This window comes from Penaeus vannamei, chromosome 23 (genome assembly GCF_042767895.1).
Source record: "Penaeus vannamei isolate JL-2024 chromosome 23, ASM4276789v1, whole genome shotgun sequence".
In the NCBI taxonomy this organism is placed as follows: domain Eukaryota; kingdom Metazoa; phylum Arthropoda; class Malacostraca; order Decapoda; family Penaeidae; genus Penaeus; species Penaeus vannamei.
In genome coordinates, this window is record NC_091571.1 from 7125688 (window position 1) to 7150687 (window position 25000).

General features: G+C 45.7%; 2 protein-coding genes across 3 annotated transcripts in view; one reads left to right on the top strand and one right to left on the bottom strand.

Moving 5' to 3' along the window:
* zfh2 (Zn finger homeodomain 2) overlaps window positions 1-25000 on the top strand; it is a 205518-nt gene that overhangs the window by 28946 nt on the left and 151572 nt on the right. The window lies entirely within an intron of this gene.
* LOC138865915 (salivary glue protein Sgs-3-like) overlaps window positions 3351-25000 on the bottom strand; it is a 34719-nt gene continuing 13069 nt past the window's right edge. Inside the window, exons 2-3 of the mRNA XM_070137396.1 lie at window positions 3910-3960; window positions 3351-3455 (exon numbers count right to left, since the gene is read on the bottom strand). Coding sequence (XP_069993497.1) covers window positions 3351-3455; window positions 3910-3960 — 156 coding nt within the window. The remainder of the gene's footprint in view (window positions 3456-3909; window positions 3961-25000) is intronic.

Genomic DNA, 25000 nt, shown 5'->3' on the forward strand with positions numbered 1-25000 from the left:
AGTGAGGAATGAGTGAGAGAGAGATTAAAAAAAAAAGTGAGTGAATGAGTGACAGAGAGAGAGATTGAGAGAAAGAGACAGAGTGAGAGGAGAAAAAAAGAGGGAGAGAGAGACACACATAGAGTGTCCGTGGGAGTGAGACAGGGAGAGAGAGATATGCAGTGAATGAATGTGGCATGCCAGCAGATATGGTGGTGATCAACTAATTAGAAGATGAAGGAGGAGAAGAAGAAGAAGAAGAGCGGCAGATAGAAAGAGAGAGGGAGGAAAGAAAGAAAAGAAAAGAAAGAGAAGAGGATGATAATATAGAAAGAGTGTGAGAGAGGGAGAGAGAGAGAGAGAGAGAGAGAGAGAGAGAGAGAGAGAGAGAGAGAGAGAGAGAGAGAGAGAGAGAGAGAGAGAGAGAGAGAGAGAGAGGGAGAGAGAGAGAGAGAGAGAGAGAGAGAGAGAGAGGGAGGGAGAGAGAGAGAGAGAGAGAGAGAGAGATTCAGATGGCGATAATAACAGCAGTAAAGATAAGATACTGGCGATTTGATATTTCTAAAAATAATCACCGCCTCCCTCCGCTCTGGCGTCTAATTAGATCCAGTGAATATTCCACAGTCAATTTCAAAACAAGAAAAAAAGTAATAAAGAAATATGAAAAATAAGTACAAAAATGCACGTGACTATTATCTATAATTGAGTGAAAAAAATGCAATTGACTTTTTGTTGGCTGATTCCGCGGCTTCTATTTTTAGGATTATACTAGCTGTTAGCTCCCCTCCCCTCACCCCCAATCCCCTACTTGGTACCCCCTCCTGCTCCCCCTCTTTCTCCCCTCTCCCCTCTCCCCTTCCCTCTCCATCCCCTTCTCCACCTCCTCTCCCTCACATCTCCCCTCCCTCTCCCTCTCCCTCCACCATTACCTCCCCTTTCCTCTCTGTCCCCTGCTCCCTCCGCCTTCCCTTCCTTCTCCGTCCTCTTCTCCACCTCCCCTCCTCCCTCCACCTCCCCTTTCCCTTTCCCTCCACCACCTCCCCTTCCCTCTCCCTCCTCTTTTCCATCTCCTCTCCCTCCCCCTCCCTCCACCTCCCCCTTTCTCCGTCCCCCTCCCTGCCCCCTCTCCCTCGCCTCCAGCACCTCTCCCTCCCTCTGCCACCCAGCACCTCCCCTCCCTCGCCCTCCACCACCTCCCCCTCCCTCCTCACCCTCCACCTCCCTCTACTCTCCCTCCTCATCCACCCACTCTCTCTCACAGATCCCATCATTAGTGGCCCACAAGACACATGTTCAGTCGAAAGTCACTCCCTCAACATGCCGTGAGACTTGCTTCTCATACCCCCCCCCCTTCCCCTCCTTGCCTCCTTCTTTCCCCCTCCCCTCCTTACTGCCTCCTTCCCCATTCCCCCTTTCCCCCCTTCTCAAAGGCAACACTTCTTACTACTTCGTTATCTGATTTTCATGCTCCTAAGCTTTTTCTCTCTCTCTCTCTCTCTTTTCTCTCTCTCTCCCTCTCTCTCTCTCTCTCTCTCTCTCTCTCTCTCTCTGTCTCTCTCTCTCTCTCTCTCTCTCTCTATATATATATATATATATATATATATATATATATATATATATACATACATATACATATACATAACATATACATATACATATACATATACATATACATATATATATATATATATATATATATATATATATATATATATATATATATATATCCCTCTCCTCTCTAAATACAGCCCATCATCCTCTCCATCCATCCACTCTTCTATCCTCCCGTCCTTCCGTCCCTCCACCCTCTAGTCCCTCCAACCCTCCATCCTCTTATCCGTCCACCTCACTACCCTCCCATCCCTCCACTCCTTTATCATCACCCCTCTTTCCATCCTTCCACCTTTCTGTTCTCTCATCCCTCCGTCCGTCATCCCTTTTCTTCTTCATCTTTCTATCCCCCCTTGTCAATCCTTTCACCATCCCTTCCATCCTTCTTACCTTTTGTCCCTCCACCCTCCCATCCCTCCACTCCTCTATCCTCCCATATCTCCATCCTTCCACCGTTCTTTTCTCTCATCCCTCTATCCTTCTATCCTTCTGTCCTTCTATCCCCCTATCCTTTCATCTTTCTATCCTTCTGTCCTTTCGATTTTGCTATCCTTCTGGCCTTCCATTCTCCTAACCATCCATTTTTTCTATCCACCCATCCTTCCACGTGCTTAAACTACACCCAGTGTCCTTTCCCATCTCTAAGGCGATCCTATATACGGAAATGAAGAAATTCCAAGACGCTTTTCTCCAACAGTATTCTCTAACATAACTCTCCAACAGGACTCTCCAACAGGACTCTCCAACAGGACTCTCTGACCCGACCTCCGGCACCCGTTAACTTTGCGGCCGCCCTGAACACACTCTCCAAGAGTCCATAACACCTGCGGTGGCGTGGCGTGGGCGGACATGGAGGTCGTTGTGGGTGGGGCGGAGGAGGGTTCGTGGGTTTGGGCTGGGCGGGGGCGGGGGGGTGGGGAGAGGGTTAGGAGTGGGCTGGAGTGGAGGTGGGTTAGTGCGTTTGTCGGTGAAGGGGGTTGGGAGAGGGTAGGATGGAGGTGGGTTGGGTAGGGGGATGGGTGAGGCGAGTGGGGGTAGGCTAGGGAGGGGGTGAAAGAGGGACGGGGGTGGTGGGAGTGGGTGTTGAGTGGGCCGGAATTTATTTGGCCCCTTTGCGGTGGACAGTGACAGAGATGGGGTGGGTCGGGACTTGAGGTTTCGGTCGCTTGTCTTGTTACCTGGATGGAGGCGGAGAGAGAGAGGATAGGGAGCGGGGGCTGAAGATGAGCAGAGAGAGGAAGAAGGGAAAGGAGAGAGAGAGGGGAAGAGAAAGGGAAGGAGAGAGAGTGAGTGAGTGAGTGTGTGTGAGAGAGAGAGAGAGTGTGTGAGTGAGTGTGTGAGAGAGAGAGAGAGAATGAGTGAAAGTGAGAGAGAGAGAGAGGAAGCAAATGAGAAAGAGGAAAATAAGACAGGTAGAGCGACAGGCAGGCAGACAAAACGAGATAGGAACCGAGAGAGAGAGAGAGAGAGAGAGAGAGAGAGAGAGAGAGAGAGAGAGAGAGAGAGAGAGAGTGAGTAAGAGAGAGAGTAAGAGAGACCGATTCTTGTTAGGAAGCGAGGATATGGGGTTCCTATTGGCGGTTTAGGGTGTCAAGGAGTTTCGATTGGTCTATGAGGTGGTTCTACCCCCCCTTCCCCTCCCCTCCTCCCCCTCCTTCTCCTCCTCCTCCCTCCCTCCCCCCCTCCTTCCTCCTTCTTCCTTCTTCCCTCCTCCTTCTATGGATCGATCGAAGGGGGGATTTATGTTTTCATAATCCCGGCTATAGTTTAAGGACCTCTTTTTTAACCTCCTGCCTTTCCTTCCGAGAAATTTCTAAAGAGGTGGACCTAGGAACTGTCGTCTTGAGTTCAACGGAGGAAGAATTCTAGGGGTTATGTGGAAAGCCTGTTTTTTTCTTGTTCTTGTTCTTGTTCTGCTTCGTTTTGTACTTTTTCTTTTGCTTTTTTTTTGAGTTATTTATATGTAAAGTATGTGTCTTTTCTTGTTATTATTCTTCGTTTTGTTCTTTTTCTTTTTCGTTTCCTTTTCTTTTTTCGAGTTATTTACGTGTAAAGCCTGTTTCGTTTCTTATTATTATTATTATTATTATTTTTCGTCTCCTTTTTGAGTTATTTACAAAAATGATGTTAAGTCTGTTTCTTTTCTTCTTCATCTTCTTCGTCTTGTTCTTTTTTTCTTTTTCGTCTCCCCTTTTAGAAGTTATTTACACGTAGAGCCTATTTTTTCTTCTGATCGTTCTTTATTTCTTTTTTCTTTTTTTTTTAGTTATTTTACCATTGGGAAGTATCGTAAATGGGTCGATTGTATTGCCTGATTACCTGTCGAGGGACTAATGAACACTCTGATTGAGGTATTAACTGGCCTTTCTTCTAAGTTGAATTTTTGAACACATTAGTTTCTTGATATCTTCGGTGACGCCTGTACCTCTCTCTTCTCTTTTATTTTCGGTCTCTCCTCTCTCTCCTCTTTTCTCCTTTCTTTCCCTTCCCATTCCGGGTTTTTCTTTTTCTCCCTTCCATTCTCTCGCCTATTCTTCTTTCGTATCTTTTCTTTCCCTGTTCTACTCCCCCTCTCTAGCTTTTCCTCTTCCCTCCCCTCTCCCTTCTTTCCTTTTCCTCTTCATGCTCCTTCTTTACTTGCTCTTCCTTCCCATTCCCCCTCTCCTCCCACTCCTTCGCCCTCTCTGTCTTCACTCTCCTCCTTCTCCTTTCTCTTTTCCTCTCATTCTCCTTCACTCCCTCTCCCTCCTTCTCCCCCTCCCCTCCCCATTTTCCCTCTCCTTCCTCCCTCCCCATTTTCTCTTTCCTCTCCCTCCCCCTCACCCCACTTCTTCCCCACCCCTCTCCCCTAATATTTGTTTTCCCTCTCCTCCCTCTCCTCTCTCCCTCTCCCCTCTCCTCCTCCCTTTGTCTCCCTCTCCCCTCTCCTCTCTCTCCCCCTCTCCCCCTCCCTTTCTCTCCCTCTCCCCTCCTCTTCCCTCTCCTCTCTCTCCCTCTCCCCCTCCCTTTCTCTCCCTCGTTAAGACCGCGCAGACAACGGTATCCCGTACCATGCTGTTACTTGAGATTTAATAACTCTTCCTAAATCATATTTGACCAGTTGTTAACAAGGAAATTGGCATGCGTGATTTGGCGCTGTGAAAAAAAGAGAAAAATGCAAAAAAGAGTTTAGGAAAGAAAGAAAAAAAGAGAAAGGGGAGAAAAAGAAGGGTAAATAAAGCGTCGTTTGAAGGGAATAGATGATATTCTGAAATGGGTAAACATGCTTGTGTTTACATCGGATTTTACTGCTTAAAGACACGCAATCAGCGGCGCTTTGTCTGTATCCGTCTTGGCCAGTTGTGATCGGCCAGAGACAAGGAACTCTTTTAAGGGGGAGGAGGGGAGGAGGGGGTGGAGGAGGTGGAGGTTGAGGTGGAGGTGGAGGTGGAGGTGGAAGAGATTGAGGAGGAGGAGGGAGAGGTGGAGGGAGTGGAACAGCTGGAAGAGGAGGAGGTGGAGGTGGAGAAGGTTGAGGAGGAGGGAGGAGGTGGAGGTGGAAGAGGTTGAGGAGGAGGAGGAGGTGTAGGAGGGAGAGGAAGAGGAGGTTGAGGAAGAAGTGGAGGTGGAAGAGGTTTAGGAGGGAGGGGGAGAGGGTGCAGGTGGAAGAGGTTTAGGAAGGAGTTGAGGAGGAGGGAGAGGTGGAAGAGATTGAGCTGGAAGGAGGAGGAGGTGGAGGTGGAACAGCTGGAAGAGGAGGAGGTGGAGGTGGAAGAGGTTGAGGAGGAGGTGGAGGTGGAAGAGGTTGAGGAAGAGGGAAGTGGAGAGACTAGGGAAGAGAGAAAGGGTGCAGGTGAGAGGGGTGAGTGAAGGAACCCAGGAGGAGGAGGTGGAGGAGAGGGAAGGAAGGAGAAACAGGGCTTACGGGGGGAAGGAGGAGAAGGGAAGGAAAGGAAACGGAAGGTGCAAGGGGGAGGAGGGAGGCAGAGAAAAAGAAAGGAGGAGAGAAAGGGGGGGAAATGAACAGATGAGGAAAGGTGGGGGAGAGATGTCACTTAAATCACATTGTATAGATTGAGGTGAACGTTTCGTAAAATTGCATTTTTAAACAAAAGAATTGCGTTAGTGCATTTTAGAATGTACAAGGAAGAGAGAGAGAGAGAGAGAGAGAGAGAGAGAGAGAGAGAGAGAGAGAGAGAGAGAGAGGGAGAGGGAGAGAGAGAGAGAGAGAGAGAGAGAGAGAGAGAGAGAGAGAGAGAGAGAGAGAAAGAAAATGAAAGAGAGATAAATAGAAAAAAGACGAAAAAAAAATACGAAACAAGAAATCAAGCAAAAAATAAAAGAGAGAGAGAAAAAAAAAGAAAGAGTGGAAAGAGAGTGAAAATGTAACGACCCTCCACATTCTCCTTACCGTTTTGTTCTTCCATTCCTCCTGCTCTTAACGTCTTTTCTGTCTCCTTCTCTCTCTCTCTCTCTCTTTCTCTCTCCCTTTTTTCTCAGCAATCATCCCCATACATTGTTTCCTCCTTCCCTCTTTCCTTTTTCCATCGCATTTCCCTTGTTATTCCTCCTTTGTTTTCCTCCGTGGTCGGGGTGGCTCCTTCTCCTTTTCTCCCTTCCCCCATTCCCTCTCCTCCTCCTCCCCCTTCCCCCATTCCCTCTCCTCCTCCCCACTTGCCCCTATTCCCTCTCCTCCCCCTGCCCCTTCACCCCCTTCCCCCACTTCCCTCTCCTCCCCCCACTTCCCTTCCATTCCCTCTCCTTCCCCTCCTCCCCGCTTCCCCCATTCTCCTCCCCCATCCCTTTGTCCCTCTCTTCCCTCTCTCCACTTCCCCCATTCCCTCTCCTCCCCCTTCCCCCTTCCCCCCTCCTTTTCTCCTCCTTGTCTAGGGGGTGGGGGAGGGGGGGGTCGCCCAGCCCTACCTCGAGTGTTTTCTTGTGGTAGACCGCGAATGCCTTAACAATTAGGCTCTTCTTCTGGAACGTTCCGTCCGCCAGTGATACAAATGAATTACTCTTTCGTTTTGGGGGAGTTCATTGTTTTTTTTTTCTTTTCTTTTCTTTTCTTTTTTTTTTTTTTTCTTCTTACTCTTTTGGTCTTTCTGTGCTTTTTTTCCTCTTCTCGTTTTCTTCTTCGTCTTTTAATTCCTTTTCCTCTTCGTCTTCGTCATTATCTTCTTCGTCTTCCTTCTCTTGCTCTCATATTCCCGTCCCTCCTCATCTCTCTCTCTCTCTCTCTCTCTCTCTATGTCGTCCATTTATCAGATCTTGGTTCACCTTTTTCTTTCTTTCTTTCTCTTTAGTTGCTTCTCTTCCGTCTTCCGATCTCTTCTTCTATTTAGTCTTTTCATTCTTCCAATATTCCTCCGTTAATTCTTTTTCTGCCTCCTTGTCTGATATCTTAAAATCGTTTTTGTTTTGTTTCCTATTTCTCATTTCTCTCTTTCGAGTCACACGCACACACACACACACACACACACACACACACACACACACACACACACACACACACACACACACACACACACACACACACACACACACACACACACACACACACACACACACACCTAAATAAACATTCCAAAGGAGAGAGTTCGAAAACACATTTCAATCGATCTGTATCAATTTTGCAATAAAATTTTCTAGCTTATTGGATGTGTGATTCTCAAGGAGGTGCGCGTCTTTTTGCTTTGGAGTGTGTAAAATGACCGGCAGTTGCTTTTAAATTCTTTATGTGGCCGGCAGTCGTTTTTGAGTACGTTATATGACCGGTAGTTCTTTTTTTTTTAGATTCGTTATTTGACCGGCAGTCGCTTCTGAATTCGCTTCATGACCGGCAGTCGCTTTTGAGTTCGTTTCGTGACCGGCAGTCGCTTTTGAGTTTCTTATTTGACCGGCAGTTGCTTAACCGGCAGTCGCTTTCAGTTCGTTACATGACCGGCAGTCGCTTTTGAGTTTCTTATATGACCGGCAGTTGCTTAACCGGCAGTCGCTTTCAGTTCGTTACATGACCGGCAGTCGCTTTTGAGTTTCTTATATGACCGGCAGTTGCTTAACCGGCAGTCGCTTTCAGTTCGTTACATGACCGGCAGTCGCTTTTGAGTTTCTTATATGACCGGCAGTTGCTTAACCGGCAGTCGCTTTCAGTTCGTTACATGACTGGCAGTCGCTTTTGAGATTCTTATATGACCGGCAGTCGCTTTTGAGATTCTTATATGACCGGCAGTCGCTTTTGTGTTCGTTATAAGACCGGCAGTCGCTGCCACTTACCGCTAGCATAGAAAAGCTAACTCGACCAGAAGATATCATCGTCATTGTTGTTTTTGGGGAAATTGTATTTTCTACTTTCCTTTTCCTATCTCGTTTGCACGTTGTTTTGTTTTTGTTTTGTTTGCTTGCTTGATTTCGTGTTCCTCTTCTTTTTGCGTTGTCCTTCATATCCTCCTTTACCCTATATTCTTCTTTTTTATCTTCCGTTTTTTCATTTTCTATTTCTATCGTCTCTTTCCGGAGAAAAGGCGAGTATGGAAGAGAGAGAGAGAGAGAGAGAGAGAGAGAGATAGATAGATAGATAGATAGATAGATAGATAGATAGATAGATAGATAGATAGATAGATAGATAGATAGATAGAGAGAGAGAGACGGAGACAGAGACAGAGAGAGAGAGACAGACAGAGACAGAGAGAAAGACAGAGGAAGACAAACAGAGACACAGACAGAGAGAGTCAGAGAAAGGCAAAACAAAAAAATAATATTAATTAACAAACAGGGCAAGTAATCGTCCCTGAACCGAATACACAAAACAAACAGACGACGACGAGCGAAAGAGAATAAGTTGGAAGGGACAATAAACCAGGGTGAATATTTTCAATCGTTAGCTAACAGTCGGGAGGCAAATACGACTTCCCTATCCACTACCCCAGCCTCCTTCTTCCCTCCCCTCCCTCCTTCTTCCCTCCCCCCTCCTTCCTTCTTCCTTCCCCTCCCTCCTTCTTCCTTCCCCTCCCCCTTCTCTCCTTCCTCCCCCCTCCTTCTTCTCCTCCTCCCTCCTACTTCCCTCCCCTCCCTCCTTCTTCCCTCCCCCCTCCTTCTTCCCTCCCCTCCCTCCTTCTTCTCTCCCCCCCTCCTTCTTCTCTCCCCTCCCCTCCTTCTTCTCTCCCCTCTCCTTCTTCCATCCCCCCTCCTTTCTCGTCTCTCTCTCGTTCTTATTCTTCCATTGTACTCTACCCTTCTACTCTCTCTCTCTCCTCTCTCTCTCTCTTCCTCTTCTTTCTTTGTCCCTTCCCTTTCTTCACTTCTCTTGTTTTCAGTCTACTCACTTTCTCCCTCTCTCTCTAGCTCGTCTCCCCTTCTCCTTTCCCCCTTTCTCTACCTTTCTTCTCCCTTTTCCTCCTCCTTTTCTCTCCTTTCCCTCCTTTTCCTCCCCCCATCCCCTTTTCTTCCCTCCCCCTCCCTCTTTCTCCCTTCTTCTCTTCTCCCCCTTCTCCCCCTCCCCTACACGTGTACCGCTCTTCCCCTTCCTCCCCTATCCCCCCCCCCCGCCCAGCTTTTCTTGACCCCCGGCAGTTTATTTGGATAGCAGCTCCTGGTATCTGAATCTACGGACATCGGGGTTGTAGGGAGGTTGACAGGATAAGGGAGAAGGAGAGAAGAAGGGGAGAGAGGGGGGGGGGGGGGGAAGAAGGGGGGCTCCCAGAGAGAATGAGAGAGAAGGAGACCAGAGAGAGGAGACATGACAGACAGAGGAGTGAAAAAGAGAGATTAGAGAAACTATGAGATAGAGAGTAATATAGTGTATATAGAGTAGAGAGAGAGAGAGAGAGAGAGAGAGAGAGATATGAGGGGAAAGGACCGAAGGATATATATATATTGAAAATATATATATTAGGAATATATATTATGGATAAGGGATATATATCATATATATATTATATATTATATATATATATATATATATATATATATATATATATATAATATATGATATATATATATATATGTATATATATATATATATATATATATATATATATATATATATATATATATATGCATATATGCATACATAATATATGCATATATGTGTATGTATGTGTGCGTGTGTACATACATACATACATATATATAATAACATACTTATATATATACATATATATATGTGTGAGTGTGTTTGCATCCACGTGCATGTGTACACGAGCGAGCGAGCGTGCGTGAGGGCGGCGCAGCGCGGGCGGCGTCTGACGCACCGCTAATCCGCGAGTAAAATGGCGCGGGATCGGCGAGTGACGGACGAGCGCCTGGCACCGGCGAGCGAGGGTTCCAGGGAGGTCGTTAGTCGTCGTTGCCATGACAGACGCCCCGACAACGACCCGACCCGCGACTCGTCCTTCCTTTGTTTCCGCAGAGGGTAAACACGCGGGGTAATTGCAACGGGCGCAGAATCCTGTTATTTCTCAGCCTTTGGAAGCCCGGGCGAGGGAAGGAGGGAAGGGCGGCGGTGCTGAGAGCGGCTGGTGTTTTCCTTTGCTTGGCCTTTCTCGTTTTGGTTGTTTCTTTTCTTTTCTCTTCTCTTCTCTTCCCTTCCCTTTTGTTCCCTTCCCTTTCCCTCTCTTCTCTCCTCTCCTTTCTTCTTTTCTTCTCTTCTCTTCCCTTCCCTTCCCCTCTCTTCCCTTCCCTTCCCCTCTCGTCTCTCCTCTCCCCTCTCCTCTTTTCTCTCTATCTCTCTATCTATCTCTTTTTCTTCCTATCGATATATCTGATTACCCATCCACCCATCTATCTATCTACCTTTCTCTCTCCTTTCATCCACCACCCTGCGCAGACGACCACATCCGCGCCCGCAGAACGAGTGCGCCCCTGACCGTCCCGCCGAAACACTGGCTTCGTTCGGACTTGCCTCGCCCGGCCCGCGTTCCGAACCGCCGTCGTCGCGCCGATTACAGGATATAAAACAGATAGTATACTAGTTAAATTAGAGAGCTGAATGTTGCAATTCCGGCTGGCGAAGACCGGAAACGGGGACACGTTTGAGTGGCGTGGGCGGCCATTAGATGACTCTCCGGACTTGGAGGATTCGGGGGGAGGTGGGAGGAAGAAGGAGAGGGAGAGGAGAGGAGAGAAGGATGGGTGGGTAAGTAGGTAGGTAGGGATACGTGGATAGAGAGACAGGTAGGTCGGCAGGTGGGCAAAGCAAGCAGTCAGGTAGTCAGACAGACAGACAGACAGATTGAGATATATATAGATAAACAGAGAGGGAGAAGGGAAAAGGAGGGAGAACAAGATAGGTCGAAAGAGACAGGCAGAAAGACAGAGAGAGAGAGAGAGAGAGAGAAATAGAGAGACGGAGGCAGCGACAGAGAGAAAGAATCGAGATCGGTTGTTGCGTCCCTTCGACAGTCGCTGTTCGGTTTTCCTTCGAGTCTCTCTTCATAAGTACACGAAGCGAGTGATGGAATGGGAGTGAGGAGGGGGAGAGAAGGGGGAATTGAAGGAAGAAGGAAGAGGGAAGGGAAAGGGAAAGGTGAAGGAGGAAGGAGGGGGAGGGAACAGGGAAAGGTGAAGGAAGGGGAAGGGAGAGGGAGAGGGAAAGGTGAAGGAAGGGGAGGAAGGAGTGGGAAGGAGACGGGAAAAAGGGAAAGGGAAGGGAGGAAGGAGTAGGAAGGGAGAGGGAAAAGGTGAAGGAAGAGGGAGAGGAAGGAGGAAGAGAGGGAAAAGAGGGAAGGTGAAGGAGAAGGAGGAAGGGAGGGAAGAGGAGGGAGAAGGTGAAAGGTAAAGGGAGGACAGGGAGGGAAGGTAAGGGGTAGGCAGGTAGGTGGAGAAAAATGAGAGGGAGGAGGGGTAAGGAAGGAGAAAGGGATAAAGAAATACGTAGAAGGGATTAGGAGAGAAAGGAAGAAGATGAGGAGTAAGGAGAGAAGGAAGAAGGAGGGGATAGGGAACGTAGGAGAAAATGCAGGAAAGTGAGGAAGGAGAGAAGGAAGAAGGAGGGCCTGGTGAGCGCAGGAGAAAGAGCAGGAAAATGAGAGAAGGAGGGCTTGGGGAACGTAGGAGAAAGAGCAGGAAAAAAAGAGAAGGAGATGGATAGCGTAGGAGAAAGAGCAGGAAAAGAAGAGAAGGAGAAAAGGGAGAAGGAGATGGGTAGCGTAGGAAAGGGACGAAGGAGAGGACGCAGGAGGAAGGAGAGGATTTAGTAGCTGTTAAACTGGCGCCGTGCTTGGGGGGCGTGCGTGTCTTGTTGGCTTCGAAAGGTGATGGCATTTCCTGGTTCTCTGGGCGTGTTATCTTGATTTTTTTCTCTGTCTGTCTTTCTGGCTGTGTGTCTGTATGGGTGTGTTTGGCTGTATCTGTCCGTCATCCTGTTTGTGTGTTTGTATGTGTTTCTGTTTGTATGTGTGGATCTCTCTTTCTCTCTCTCTCTCTCTCTCTGTCTGTCTCTGTCTCTCAGTCTCTCTCTCTCTCTCTCTCTCTCTCTCTCTCTCTCTCTCTCTCTCTCTCTCTCTCTCCCTGTCTCACTTCTCTCTCTCTCTCTCTCTCTCTCTCTCTCTCTCTCTCTCTCTGTCTCTCTCTCTCTCTCTCTCTCTCTCTCTCTCTCTCTCTCTCTCTCTTTCCAGTCTATCTGTCTCACTTTGCCCTCCACTTTTACTACTTTACTTCCGGTGACGTTTCAGTTTTTATGCCTCGTTTGTAGTGTACAGATTTTTTTCATTTTTTTCATGTTTTTTTTCTTTGTTTTTCTTTGTTTTGTTTTCTTTTTTTTTTCTTTTTGTTTGAGTTTGACTTCGCGGATGCTTTGCCTGGCGGTTGTTAGGTTTCGTGTCAGTTTTCAAGCATGATTTTGCTTTTTTTCTTTCTAAAGGGATATGTGTTTTTTTTTCGCTCTCTGATCATTTTCCAGAAGGGTTTTGGCAGTTTTGTTTATGTCTCTTCGTTTATTTTGTTTTCTTGTATATTTTCGTGGCGTCCTTAAACGGTCTTCGTGTTTTGAATTCGATTTTTCGCATTATGATGATTAAAATTGGCAATCAGATACCGAGAAAATAAGAAAAAGAAAAAAAAGATATGTATCTATACACATTTATCTATCTATCTATCTATATATCGATCTATCTATCGATCTATCTATATATGTGTATGTGTGTGTATGTATGTATATATGTATATATGTATGTATAAAATGAATTAGCTGATATTGAAAATTAAAAGCAAAATCACTCACATGTAAAGTTTCAACTCATGTTAATGTCGGTTTAAAGGAGAGTCGAGGTGGTTCAGAGGAGGGGACGGAGGGGGAGGGGTGAGGGGAGGTGGGGGAGGGGAAGAGGTGAGGGAGGAAAGGAGAGAGTAAGGGTGTAGGAGATGGGAAGTAAGGAAAGAGAGGTTTAAAGAGAGAGGGAGGAGAGGTAAAGAAAGAAGGAGAATGGAGAGAGGGGATAAAAAGAAGGAGGGAATGAGGAAATGGGGTAGAGAAAGAGGGGGAGTGGAGGAGGAGGAGGAGGTTGAGGAGAGGCTAGCGATGACTAGATAGAGTGGGTTTCGTATTCGTGTGCGATTTTTGATATTCTCTCTCTCTCTCTCTCTCTCTCTCTCTCTCTTTCTCTCTCTCTCTCTCTCTCTCTCTCTCTCTCTCTCTCTCTCTCTCTCTCTCTCTCCTCCTTCTCTCTCTCTCCTTCCTCTCTCTCTCTCCTTCTCTCTCTCTCTCTCTTCTCTCTCTCTCTCTCCTCTCTCTCTCTCTCTCTCCTCTCTCTCTCTCTCCTCTCTCTCTCTCTCTTCTCTCCTTCTCTCCTTTCTCTCTCTCTCTCTCTCTCTCTCTCTCTCTCTCTCTCTCTCGTCCATGTCGATCCTTTCGATAATGTTGTTTCTTTTCTGCATCACTGGCTTAGGAGAGAGAGAGAGAGAAGAAGAAGAAGAAGAAGAAGAAGAAGAAGAGAAGAAGAGAAGAAGGAAGGAAGAAGGGGGGGGGGGTAGAGATAAAGAGAGAGAGAAAGAGAGGGGGTGAACAGAAGGAGAAAGAGATAGAGAGAGAGAGAGAGAGAGAGAGAGAGAGAGAAGGGATGGGGTGGACAGGAGAAGGAGAAAGAGATAGAGAGACAGACAGACAAAAAGACAGAGACAGAGTAGAAGAACCACAGTTTCCTCGGCGTAACATCTTATACATATTTACGAAAGGACAGAAAAAATAAATATATATATATAAAACTAAAAAAAAAAAAAGGAATTGAATTTCTGGATGACATTTAACTGCTAACGTCCGCCCAGAAAAAGAAATTGAAACTTTTGCATGTTAATTTTCGGAAGGAATTGCATGTTAAAACCTTAATGGAAAATATGCTAAATTCCTTCAAAAAATCCCCGTGCCTCTGATGTCAAATGCAATTTCCATATTTAATTACACTGGGTAAATCCAATCAAAGAGGCGTATTCCTTTTTCCCCCAGTGTATACAGCTCGTAGGGTAGGCCTATGTTCCTGACTCATTATTAATGAGGCTGCTTGCAAAAAGAGACGAGAGAGAGAGAGAGAGAGAGAAGGAAAAAATCGATTCATGGATGATAAAATTGCCAGTTTTTTTTTGTTTTTTAGATTTTTTTTTTATTTCAGTTATCATTATTCTTAAGCGATGTTTATTAATTGGGAATGTAACGTGACGGTATGAGTGAAGGAATCGTCTTTCCGACACGTATGCAGATCCGAGTAACTTGATGAACGAAACATTTTGGAACATTTGACGAAACGGAGCCATAGGTGACGTCGAACTTCTCCCCTTCGGTGACGCCCCCTGCAGGCAGCGTACCCAAACTTGTTTTTTATTTCCATAATTTTTCGCGAAGTCTCAAATAGCATCATTGATATTCCTTTTTTTTGAAGTGATGTCGGGGATGAGAATTATAAGAGATAGATTCTTTAGTTTCGAGTAATGGAGGTTATCCTTTTTTCTAATTTCTTTTTTGGCTTGTAAGGTTTTTGGATGGTTGAATTAATGAATAGAATGATATTACGATTTTTTCTGAATCATGAATGGCTTTTACCGTCCATGATTAAGAGAGAGGGAAGCAAAATTGGTCTTTTAAACAGATAGGGGAAGAGAGAGAGAGAGAGAGAGAGAAAGAGAGAGAGAGAGAGAGAGAGAGAGAGAGAGAGAGACAGAGACAGAGAGAGAGAGAGAGAGAGAGAGAGAGAGAGAGAAATATACCCCATATGTATAACCCCAAACACGTAGGAAAGAGGGAAGAGAGAAAAAAAAAGGTTGAGAGAAACAAAATTGTACTCCAAAATAAAAAGGAGAGAGAGAGAGAGAGAGAGAGAGAGAGAGAGAGAGAGAGAGAGAGAGAGAGAGAGAGAGAGAGAGAGAGAGAGAGAGAGAGAGAGAGAGAGAGAGAGAGAGAGCGCTTGCTTCCCTTTTTTACCATATTGATCGAGCCCATAGGCCTATTCACAAAATGCACCGGCTTTAATTAGTTTTTCCTCTCCTCATATTCCTGAGGGGCTGTCCCCAGAAAAGAATCTTTTATGCAATTTTCCCCAAAGTTGCGAAACTTATTTTCCCTTTCGCTCTCTCGAAATTCCAAGCGGGGGAGAAAAATATAGGCCTGTTTTATATTGGTTAGCATAGGCCTGGGCGATGGCGGGCTTGGGGCGAACGAAGGCTGAAAATTATTGATGGCAGTGGAGTTGTGATGATTGATTTTGTTTTGTTTTCTGGCGGGGGGTTTGTATCGTCATCATCATCATCATCGTCATCGTCATCATCGTCATCGTCATCATCATTGTCATCGTCATCATCGTCATCATCATTGTCATCGTCACCATCATTGCTATTAAAACTTAACTCATCACTACAATCATCATTGTTATTACCATTATTATTGTTATTACTACAACTACTGTGTGTGTGTGTGTGTGTGTGTGTGTGTGTGTGTGTGTGTGTGTGTGTGTGTGTGTGTGTGTGTGTGTGTGTGTGTGTATGTATGTGTGTCCGCGCGTCCTTGCGTGCGTGTCTGTGCACGTGACTGTGCGTGTGTCTGTTCATGTGTGTGTATGCATGTGTACACAAGCCGTGAATTATTTATGAGTGCGATGTTTTGGAACAAGTGCCAGAGCTGCATTTGACCAATTAAGGTGTTTGTATTTTGTAATTCGTTAGACCGTTTTTCAGTTGAGCAAATTATTTTAACGAGCTTGTCTTATAAATGACTGTATTGTTTTTTTTCCTGTTTCTTGTATGATGTTGATGGGAGCATTAGTTTTTTCTGTTGTTTTTATAAGTATTATTGTTGTTATCGTTGTCATTGTTGATTAATATTATTTATTATCATCATTGGCAATAATGATAATGAAGTAATAACTTTAATAGTAATGATGATAATTATGGTAATGGCAGTAATAAAGTTAGCAATAACAATATTGATAATGATGATTCTGATAATAATGATAATGGAAATGCAAATAAAGATGATAATGATAATGATAACAATAACAATGATGATAATAATAATGATAATGAGGATAATAATGATAATGATAGTAATGATGATGATAATGGTAATGATAATGATAAAGATTATTGATACCTTGATAAAGGATGCAAATATTCAAGCGGAAACAGTCGGCATCCCATGCGCTATGCACACGTAAACAAAGAATTAGGCCTATGCAGGGGTTCAGCCTATGCGGGGTAACTTCCTTCCCCTCCTCCCCTCCCCTCTTTTAAACCCCTCTCTCTCTTCTATCTCTCTTTTTATCAGTCTACTTCTCTCCCCCCGCTCTTTAACCCCCTTTCCTCGTGTTCCTTTTTATTCTTTCGTCTTCTTCTCTATGCTTTCTGTTCGTTTGGTTTTCCTCTAACCTGTTTTCTTGTTCCTTTTATTCTTATTCATTCGTCCCCACTTCCCTTCCACTTTATCTTTTCCTGTTTCTTATCTTTTACCCTTCCGCTTTCCCTCCCTCCCCCCCCTTTATCTTTTTCCCCCTACATGCGCACTTCACCCCTTTCTTCTTATCTCTCTTCTATGCCTTCTCTTCTTTATTCCACCTATTCCCCTCTCTTAATCCTCCCCTTTCTTTTGTCTCCCTTCTCCTCTTTCCTCTCCCTTAAGCTCTCTAGCTCTCTTTCCCCTCTCTCCCCACTTTCTTTTTTTTTCTCTTTCCTCTTTTATCCCTCTTTCCCCTTCCCCCTTTCTCCTCTTATCTCCCCTCGCTTCCTGCTCTTCCTTTCCCTCTTTCCTATCCCCTTTTTTCTTCTTCTTTCCTTTTTTCCTTATCTTTCCCTTTTCCCCTCCTCTTCCTTTTCCCCTCATCTTCCTCTTTTCCCCTTACTCTTCCCCTTTTCCCCTCTTTTCCCTTTCCCCTCATCTTTCTATTTTCCCCTTCCTTTTCCCCTACCCCTTTTCCCTCATTTTCCCTTTTCCCCTCCTATGCCCTTTCCCTTTCCTTCCCTTTTCCCTCCCCTTCTCCTCCCTTTTCCCCTCCTCTTCCCCTTCACCCCTCATCTTCCCCTCTTCGTCCCTCTTTCCCCTCATCTTCCCCTTTCCCCCTCCTCTCCCTTTTCCCATCCTCTTCACCTTTCTCCTTTCCTCTTTCCCTTTTCCCCTTCCCCTACCTCTTCCTCTTTCCCCTCCTTTTCCCCTTTCCCCGTCCCCCTTCTCTTCCCTTCCCCCTCCTCTTCCCCTTTCCCCTCCTCTTCCCCTTCCCCCCCCCCTCATCTTCCCATTTCCCCTCTTCGTCCCCTTTTTCCCCCCTCATCCTCCCAGGCCTAAAAAAAAACAGCTGTTTACGACGTCGCTTTCTTCCCCTTTTTAACAAGCGACTCTCTGCCGTAATTATTATTCCCTTCGCCTGTTATTATTCGTCTCTGTAAGCTATTAACCGACTCCCGGGGAAAAAAAAAGCTTCATTATGAGGCCTAGGCGCACTTAGTCAAAAACTTAATTAGGCCTAGGCCGGGCGATGAAGGACGAAGATGGAGAAGTCAAGGGAGGGGAAGAGAGAGAGAGAGGGAGGGAGATGGAAGGAGGGAGAGAGGGAGGGAGGGAGGGAGGGAGGGAAAGAGGGAGAGAGGGAAAGAGGGAGGAAGAGAGGGAAAGAGGGAAAGAGGGAAAGAGGGAAAGAGGGAAAGAGGAGGGAGAGAGAGAGAGAGAGAGAGAGAGAGAGAGAGAGAGAGAGAGAGAGAGAGAGAGAGAGAGAGAGAGAGAGAGAGAGAGAAACAGACAGATAGACAGAGAGAGAGGGGGGGGAGAGACAGAAAGAAAGGGAGGTAAGGAGGATGGAGGGGAAAGAAAGTGAGAGAAACAGAGACAGAGACAGAGGGAGAAGGGGGGGGGGGAGATATCCATTCGTGCTAATGACGGCAGGGAAGCCCAAAAATGAAGAGGGATGGAAAAGAAAAGGAAAAAAGGATCGGAAAAAAATACAAAAGTCATCCGGATGTGTGTCCTTTCCTTCCCCTTTTCCTTCTCCCTCTTCTTCTTTTTTTCCCTCTCGCTCTACCCTTTCCTCCTCCTCTCTTCCCTCTCCTCCAATCCCTTTGTTCCCCCTTCCATCCCCTTCCCTCATTCCTCCCTCTCCTTCTCCCTTCTCCTGCTTCCTCCCTCTTCCTCTCATTCCCTCATTCCCCCTTAGTTCTTTTCCCTCCTCCCTTCCCTCTCCTTCCTTCTCGCCCTCTGCGACCTGCCCCCCACTCCCCCCTCTCCTTCCCTCACTTCTCGACCTTCCTTCTTTTCCTTCCGCTTCCCCTCTACAACCTCCCGCCTCTCCCTCCCCCCTCTTCCCCTCTCTTTCCCTCACTCTACTCCTCCTCCTTCCCTCTTTTCCTTCCCCCTCCTCTCTCACCTTCACCCTCTCCCCTCCTTCTCTCACTTCACTTCTCCACCTTCCCTCCTTTCCTTCCCCTCTCCCTCTCCCCCTATTCCCCTCTCCTTCCCTCACTTCTCCCCTCTTTCTCTCGAGTCTTCGTGTCGTAGATCGGGTTAAGATGTCTCCGCTGCCGGAAAGAGGGGGGAGGAGGGGGTAGGGGGGACGCGGGCTGGACCTCTCGAGATGGGGCGCCTGTTGTTGTTGTTTTTTTGTTTCTTTGTTTTGTTGTGGGTCATCCGCCTCGTGCTATTTTGTAGCTTTTTAGCTCGTTTTGATTTCGTTTTGTTGTTTTTTGTGCTGTTATTTCCATATATTTTTTTCTTATTTTTTGTGTAATTTGTAAATATATTCAATATTATTATTGCTATTGTTGATGTTATTTTCATTATAATAATTATTATCATCATTATTATTATTATCATTATTGTCGCTGTTGTTGTTTTGTTATTGCTATTATTATTTCATGATTAATATTACCATAACTATTATTATTCTGATTTTTTTTTTGTTGGTGGTGATGGTGGCATCGTTATCATCATCATTATCATTATTACTATTATCAATATCATCATCATTATTATTATCATTAATGTCAGTATTTTGTTGTTTACAGTTTACAAGAAACAGTAGTTGACCGCAAAGAATATTTGTGGTTTCATGACCTTGATAGGATGGTAATGATTGATAGGAAGAGGATAGTTAGTAGCTGATAATAATTAGTTGAAATACATGTTGCATTCAGCCGATCAACGACTTCTCAGCATTCGTAAAAATAGATAGATAAATGAATCTATGGATAAATAGATAAAGATGCAAAATGACCCTACCTGTATATGAATGGTTTTAACTTTTAAAAAAAAGTTCAATGTTATCGATAAACTTGAGTATTTAATTCTTCACAAAAGAGCCAAGAATATAAGTGACATTCTGAAAACACAAAAGGTTATTATACTTAGGTCACAAGGTATGGCTGGAGCATGGAAATGGTAGAGTGATATGTATTCGGCTCTTGTGATTTGCATGATGATTAACACAAATTTCATTTTTAATACCCCTGTGCCCCCACTCTGCCATCTTTTGCCCCTTTCTCCCTCCCCTATCCCCCCTTCTCCTTCTGTCCTGCCATCCTCTTTTTTCTCCCTTTCCCCCTCTTTATTCCTTTTCTCCTTTCCCCTCTATCCCTTCTTTCCCCCTCCCATATCTCCCGGCCCCCATTTCCTCTATTTCAGCCTTTCCCTTATTCCCTTTCCCCCCCTCCCTACCCCTCTTCCTTTCTCTCATACTTCCCATCCCTTTCTCCCCCTATCCCCCTCCTCTTCTCCTTCCTTATTACCCCCTTCTCTTCTCTCTCCCCCTCCTACCCTTCTCCCCCCATCCCCTCTTTCTCCCATCTTTCCCATCCCTTTCTCTCCCCTATCTTCCTCTTCTTATCCTTCCTTATTACCTCCCCTTTTCTCTCCCCTTCCCCCTCTTACTACTCCTCCTCCCTCCTCTTACCACCCCCTTCTCCTCCCCTCCTCCTCTTACCACCCCTTCTCCAACCCCCCCCCCCTCTTACCATTCTCCCTCCCCCCCCTCCCCCTCTTTTCCCCCCTTCTCCCCCCCTTCCCCCCCTCCCGGTCCGTTCCCCGATTTCTTCCGATTTATGGACACTGGTCTCGTGTTTTTAAGGCGGAACTTAAATGAAGGTGGGATTACGGGATCCGAGGGGCTGCGACCGTGGAGTGTCCGTGAGACCAGGATTTCGGGGTTGTCCGAGGAATGGGGGGGGGAGAGGGAGGGTGGAGAGGGGGTTGTCTTCCTTCCTTCCTTCTTCCTTCGTGGTCTTCCTCTTCTTTCTTCCTTCTTTTCCTCTTTATTCCTTCGTACTGTTTTTTCTTTTCTTTTTTTTCTCCCCTTTTGGTTCTTTTTTTTACTCTTCTTCTTCTTCTTTGTTTTCTTACTTTTTTTTACGGGTTGGACCTACTGGTATTTCTCTTCCTCCTTCTTCCTGGCCTTTTTCTTATTCCTAACGATTTGGATTTATTCGCATTTCTTCTTATTCTCCTTCGTCTTTTTTTTTTTCCCTTCCTTTATTTGATTTAGTTTCCTCCTTTCATTTCTTTCTTCCTTCCTCCTCGTCTTCTCCCTCCTCCTCCTCCTCTTTCCCACCATTCCATCTTCCTCCTTTCCCTCCTTCTCGCCCATCCCCTTCTCCCCCTCCTCCTCCTTCTTCTTCTTCTTCCTCCTCCCCTTCTTCTCTTCCTCCTCCTCCTCCCTCTCGTCTTCCTCTTCCTCCTTCTTCTCCTTCTCATCCTCTTCCTTCTCCTTCTCCTCTTCACTCTACCTCCTCTTCTTCCACTTCTCCACCCCACCACCCCTCCCGCTCTCTCTTATCTCCTCCTCCTCCTCCTCCACCTCCTCTTACCCCCTCCCCCCTCTGCGATATTCTAATATGGGGGAGGCAAGATGTCTTATCATCCCCCCTCCCTCCCTCCTCCTTCCCCCCCTCCGACCTCCTCCGGTGTAGACACGGCTGGGTCTTGTAGGCACCTCACAACTTGTAGCTTTGTCTTGTGAACACCGTGGCCCGTTAAGACGTTTTGTTTGCGTTTGTGCGGGGGGGGGGGGGGAGTGGGTGCGTGTTTGTTTTTTTGTTGGGGTGTTTTTTTTTTTTTTTTTTTGGGGGGGGGTTGTGTGTGTGTGTTGGTGTGGTTTGTGTGAGTGTTGGTGTGTGGGTTTGTGGTGTTGTGTCTGTTTATGTTTGTGTGTTTGTGTTTATGTTTGTGTGTGTGGGTTTATGTTTGTTTGTTTGCTTGTCTGTTTGTGTGTATGTGTGTTTATTCCGTGCAGTCTATTTATATATAGTATGATAATTGTCAATGACACGACAAAATCATGCGTAACAACTCTAAGAAATACATAGATTTCCTTTTAAAAATAATAATTTCCTTTTCTTGGCAAAAGCTAAAAAAAAAAAATGAGTGGGAAAAGGGGACAGAGGTAGAGAGAGGGGAAAAAGCCGAAGGAAAACAACGCAATTATATATAATATGTCCTGTCTCCCGTCAGCCAAATAATTTCCTCTTAAACGGCACCCCATCCGGATGAGGAGACTTGCACTTTTCATCTTAATGATGCTATTATTTGGCGACTAATTGGGATATATGCAGCACCCCCCCCCCCTTCGCTCTTTCCCTTCACCCCCCCCCCCCCCCCACCGCCCCCTCACTCTTCAGAAGACCCTTCGCTGTTATTGCCTCGCCTTATCTTATTTCTCTATTATTCCCTACTTTTTTCTCTCTCTTTCTCTTATATTTGGGGTGTCTAATTTCATTTGTTTTTATTATACGCCTTTTTTATTGTAAGATTTTCTTTTAGACGCGGTTTCTCGTTTATTTTTTTATATATTTTTTATCTACCGATTTATCAATTTATAATTGGTTCATTTTTTATACTGATACGCGATGTGATGATAACATCACAATTTAATAATGATAATGATGGTTGATTGTTTAATGATGATGATAGTATGATTCGATTAACAATGATGTGTGTGATTTCGTTAATGATAAGTGTATATGTATATATATATATATATATATATATATATATATATATATATATATGTATGTATGTATATATAGATAGATAGATATAGATAAAGATATATTCTTATATATTCTTTTTATTTTTTCCAGGTAAGGACCTAGCCCGACCATCGTATAGCTAGAATGGGACAGGTTTGTACTCTTTCCATGAATATATATGTATATATACAATATATATATATAGAGAGAGAGAGCGAGAGAGAGAGAGAGAGAGAGAGAGAGAGAGAGAGAGAGAGAGAGAGAGAGAGAGAGAGAGAGAGAGAGAGAGAGAGAGAGACAGAGAGAGAGAGACAGAGAGAGAGAGAGAGAGAGAGAGAGAGAGACAGAGACAGAGACAGAGACAGAGAGAGAGAGAGAGAGAGAGAGAGAGACAGAGAGAGAGAGAGAGAGAGAGAGCGAGAGCGAGAAAGACAGAGAGAGAGAGAGAGAGAGAGCGAGAGAGCGCAGAAGAGAGAGAGGGAGAAAGAAAGAAAGAGACAGAGACAGAGACAGAGACAGAGACAGAGACAGAGACAGAGACAGAGACAGAGACAGAGACAGAGACAGAGCGAGAGAGAGAGAGAGCGAGAGAGCGAGAGAGCGAGAAAGAGAGAGAGAGAGAGAAAGAAAGAGAGAGAGAGAGAGAGAGAGACAGAGACAGAGACAGAGACAGAGACAGAGACAGAGACAGAGCGAGAAAGAGAGAGAGAGAGAGCGAGAAAGAGAGAGAGAGAGAGAGAGAGAGAGAGAGAGAGAGAGAGAGAGAGAGAGAGAGAGAGAGAGAGAGAGAGAGAGAGAGAGCGAGAGAGAGAGAGAGAGAGTCCGTCGCGCAGGCAGCGTCGCCTCCCGATCATTAATGCAAGGGAAAGTTGTTCTCAGACTGCGCCGGTGTACGTTCTTCATTAGATAAGTTTTTTCTTAATGAGATAACTTTATTGGTTTAACAGAACATATGATCGTCGCCGGAGGGAAAATATTTTTGCCATGGCGATTCTGCGCGATAAAAATAGTCGGCGATTCGTTTGCGCGGCGGCGGGAGGGCGCTCCCCCCCCCCCCCCCGGTGCAGGGTTGGTCGCGAAGGATGGGGGGGGGGGGGTAGAAGAGATATGGAAATTATGTATATGCATGTGCACACGTTCATGTATGAGGATGTGTATATGCACTTTCACACGCACGCACTTTCATACATACATACACACGCACTCAAAAGCACACAAACGCACACGGTATGTTAAAAGCAAAAATGATTCGTGTGAATTCAAGTAAAATTTAAATATTTGTGTGAGAATTTGGGATTTGATTTTAGACCAATTCCACGGGAGTCGTATGTCACCGATTGCCATGTTTACAAAGACATTAATCATTATTTCCCCCTTACTCCCCCTCTCCCTCACTCCCCTTCGTCTTTCCCTCCCAGACATCCCTTCACCTCCCCTTCCCTCACTCCCCTTCGTCTTTCCCTCCCACACATCCTTTTTTATCTCCCTCCTTCAACCATTCCTTCACTTCCCTTCGTCTTTCCCTCCTACACAATTCCTCCTTCTCCCTTCCCTCCCTCCTCTCCCTCACTCCCCTTCGTCTATCCATCCCAGACATCCTTTTTTCTCTCCTTCCCTCTCGCTCACTCCCCTTCGTCTTTCCCTCCCACACATCCTTTTTTCTCTCCTTCCCTCTCCCTCACTCCCCTTCGTCTTTCCCTCCTACACATCCTTCTTCTTCTCCCCTTTCCCTCCCCCACTCCTTTCACTCCCCTTCGTCTTTCCTTCCCACACATCCTTTTTTATCTCCTTCCCTCCCCCATCTCCCCCTCACTCCCTTCGTCTTTCCCTCCTACACAATTCCCTCCTTTTCCCTTCCCCCTCCCTCTTCCTCACTCCCTTCGTCTTTCCCTTCCACACAATTCCCTCCTTCTCCCCTTCCCTCCCCCACTCCCTCACTCCTCTTCGTCTTTCCCTCCCACACATCCCTTCTTCTCCCTTCCTCTCTCCTCTCCTTACGCTTTCCCGTCTCCCTCCCTTTCCTCTTCCCTGCTCTTTCCTTCTCTTCCTTCTCCCCTCACGTCTCTCTTACCTTTCCTTCACCTTTCTCTCCCTCCCTCTCCCCTTCCGCTCAGTCTTGCCTTTTTCCCCTTCCCCACCCTTACTCTCTCCCTCTCCCTCCACTTCTTCTTTCCTTCATCCCCATTCCCCGCTCCCCCTCTCACTTCCTTCTTTTCCCCTACCCCCTTTCTTCCCTCTTCCCCCTTCACCTCCTTCCCCTTCCCCCTCCCCCTCCCCTCCCCCCTCCACCCGGCTTTCTTAGCGATTCACGATAATGGCGGGTCAATTTCGCGTATGATTTGAGGTCGCGATTCTTGTAATAAGCGGAGGTCATTTTGCAAAGACGGACCGGTAAGCTTAAGTGTTCCTGTGACGGATAGCGGGGCTTTTAGTGGTCACTTGAGGCGTGGAAGTTCATTTTTGTGATCCTTTTTTGGGGGGGTTTAGTTTTTTTTCTCTCCTTTTGTTTTAACAGTTTTTTTTTTTTTTTTTTTTTGGAAGTGAAACCCAGGGGGTGAGTTGCTTGTCTTATTTTCTTTTTTTTTCTGTGTGTGTTTTCGATTGGGATCTGTATGTTTGAAGAAAAGATACATGTTCTCCTTTCTCTTTCCATCGATATATATATATATATATATATATATATATATATATATATATATATATATAGAGAGAGAGAGAGAGAGAGAGAGAGAGAGAGAGAGAGAGAGAGAGAGAAAATATGAATGCATATAATGTATGTATGTATGTATGTATGTATACGCTAATGCACACATACATATACACATCTTCATATGAACACAAAACACAGCAACGTATACACAAAAATTAAAAGGAAAACAGCCACAATAAGGAATGAACATATATCCTAACGTATCGAACTCTTCAAGAATTCCTCATCAGTTGAATGATTAACCAAAATGTGTATGTGTGTGTGTGTGAATATATGAATGTGTGTGTGTGTGAATGCGTGTGT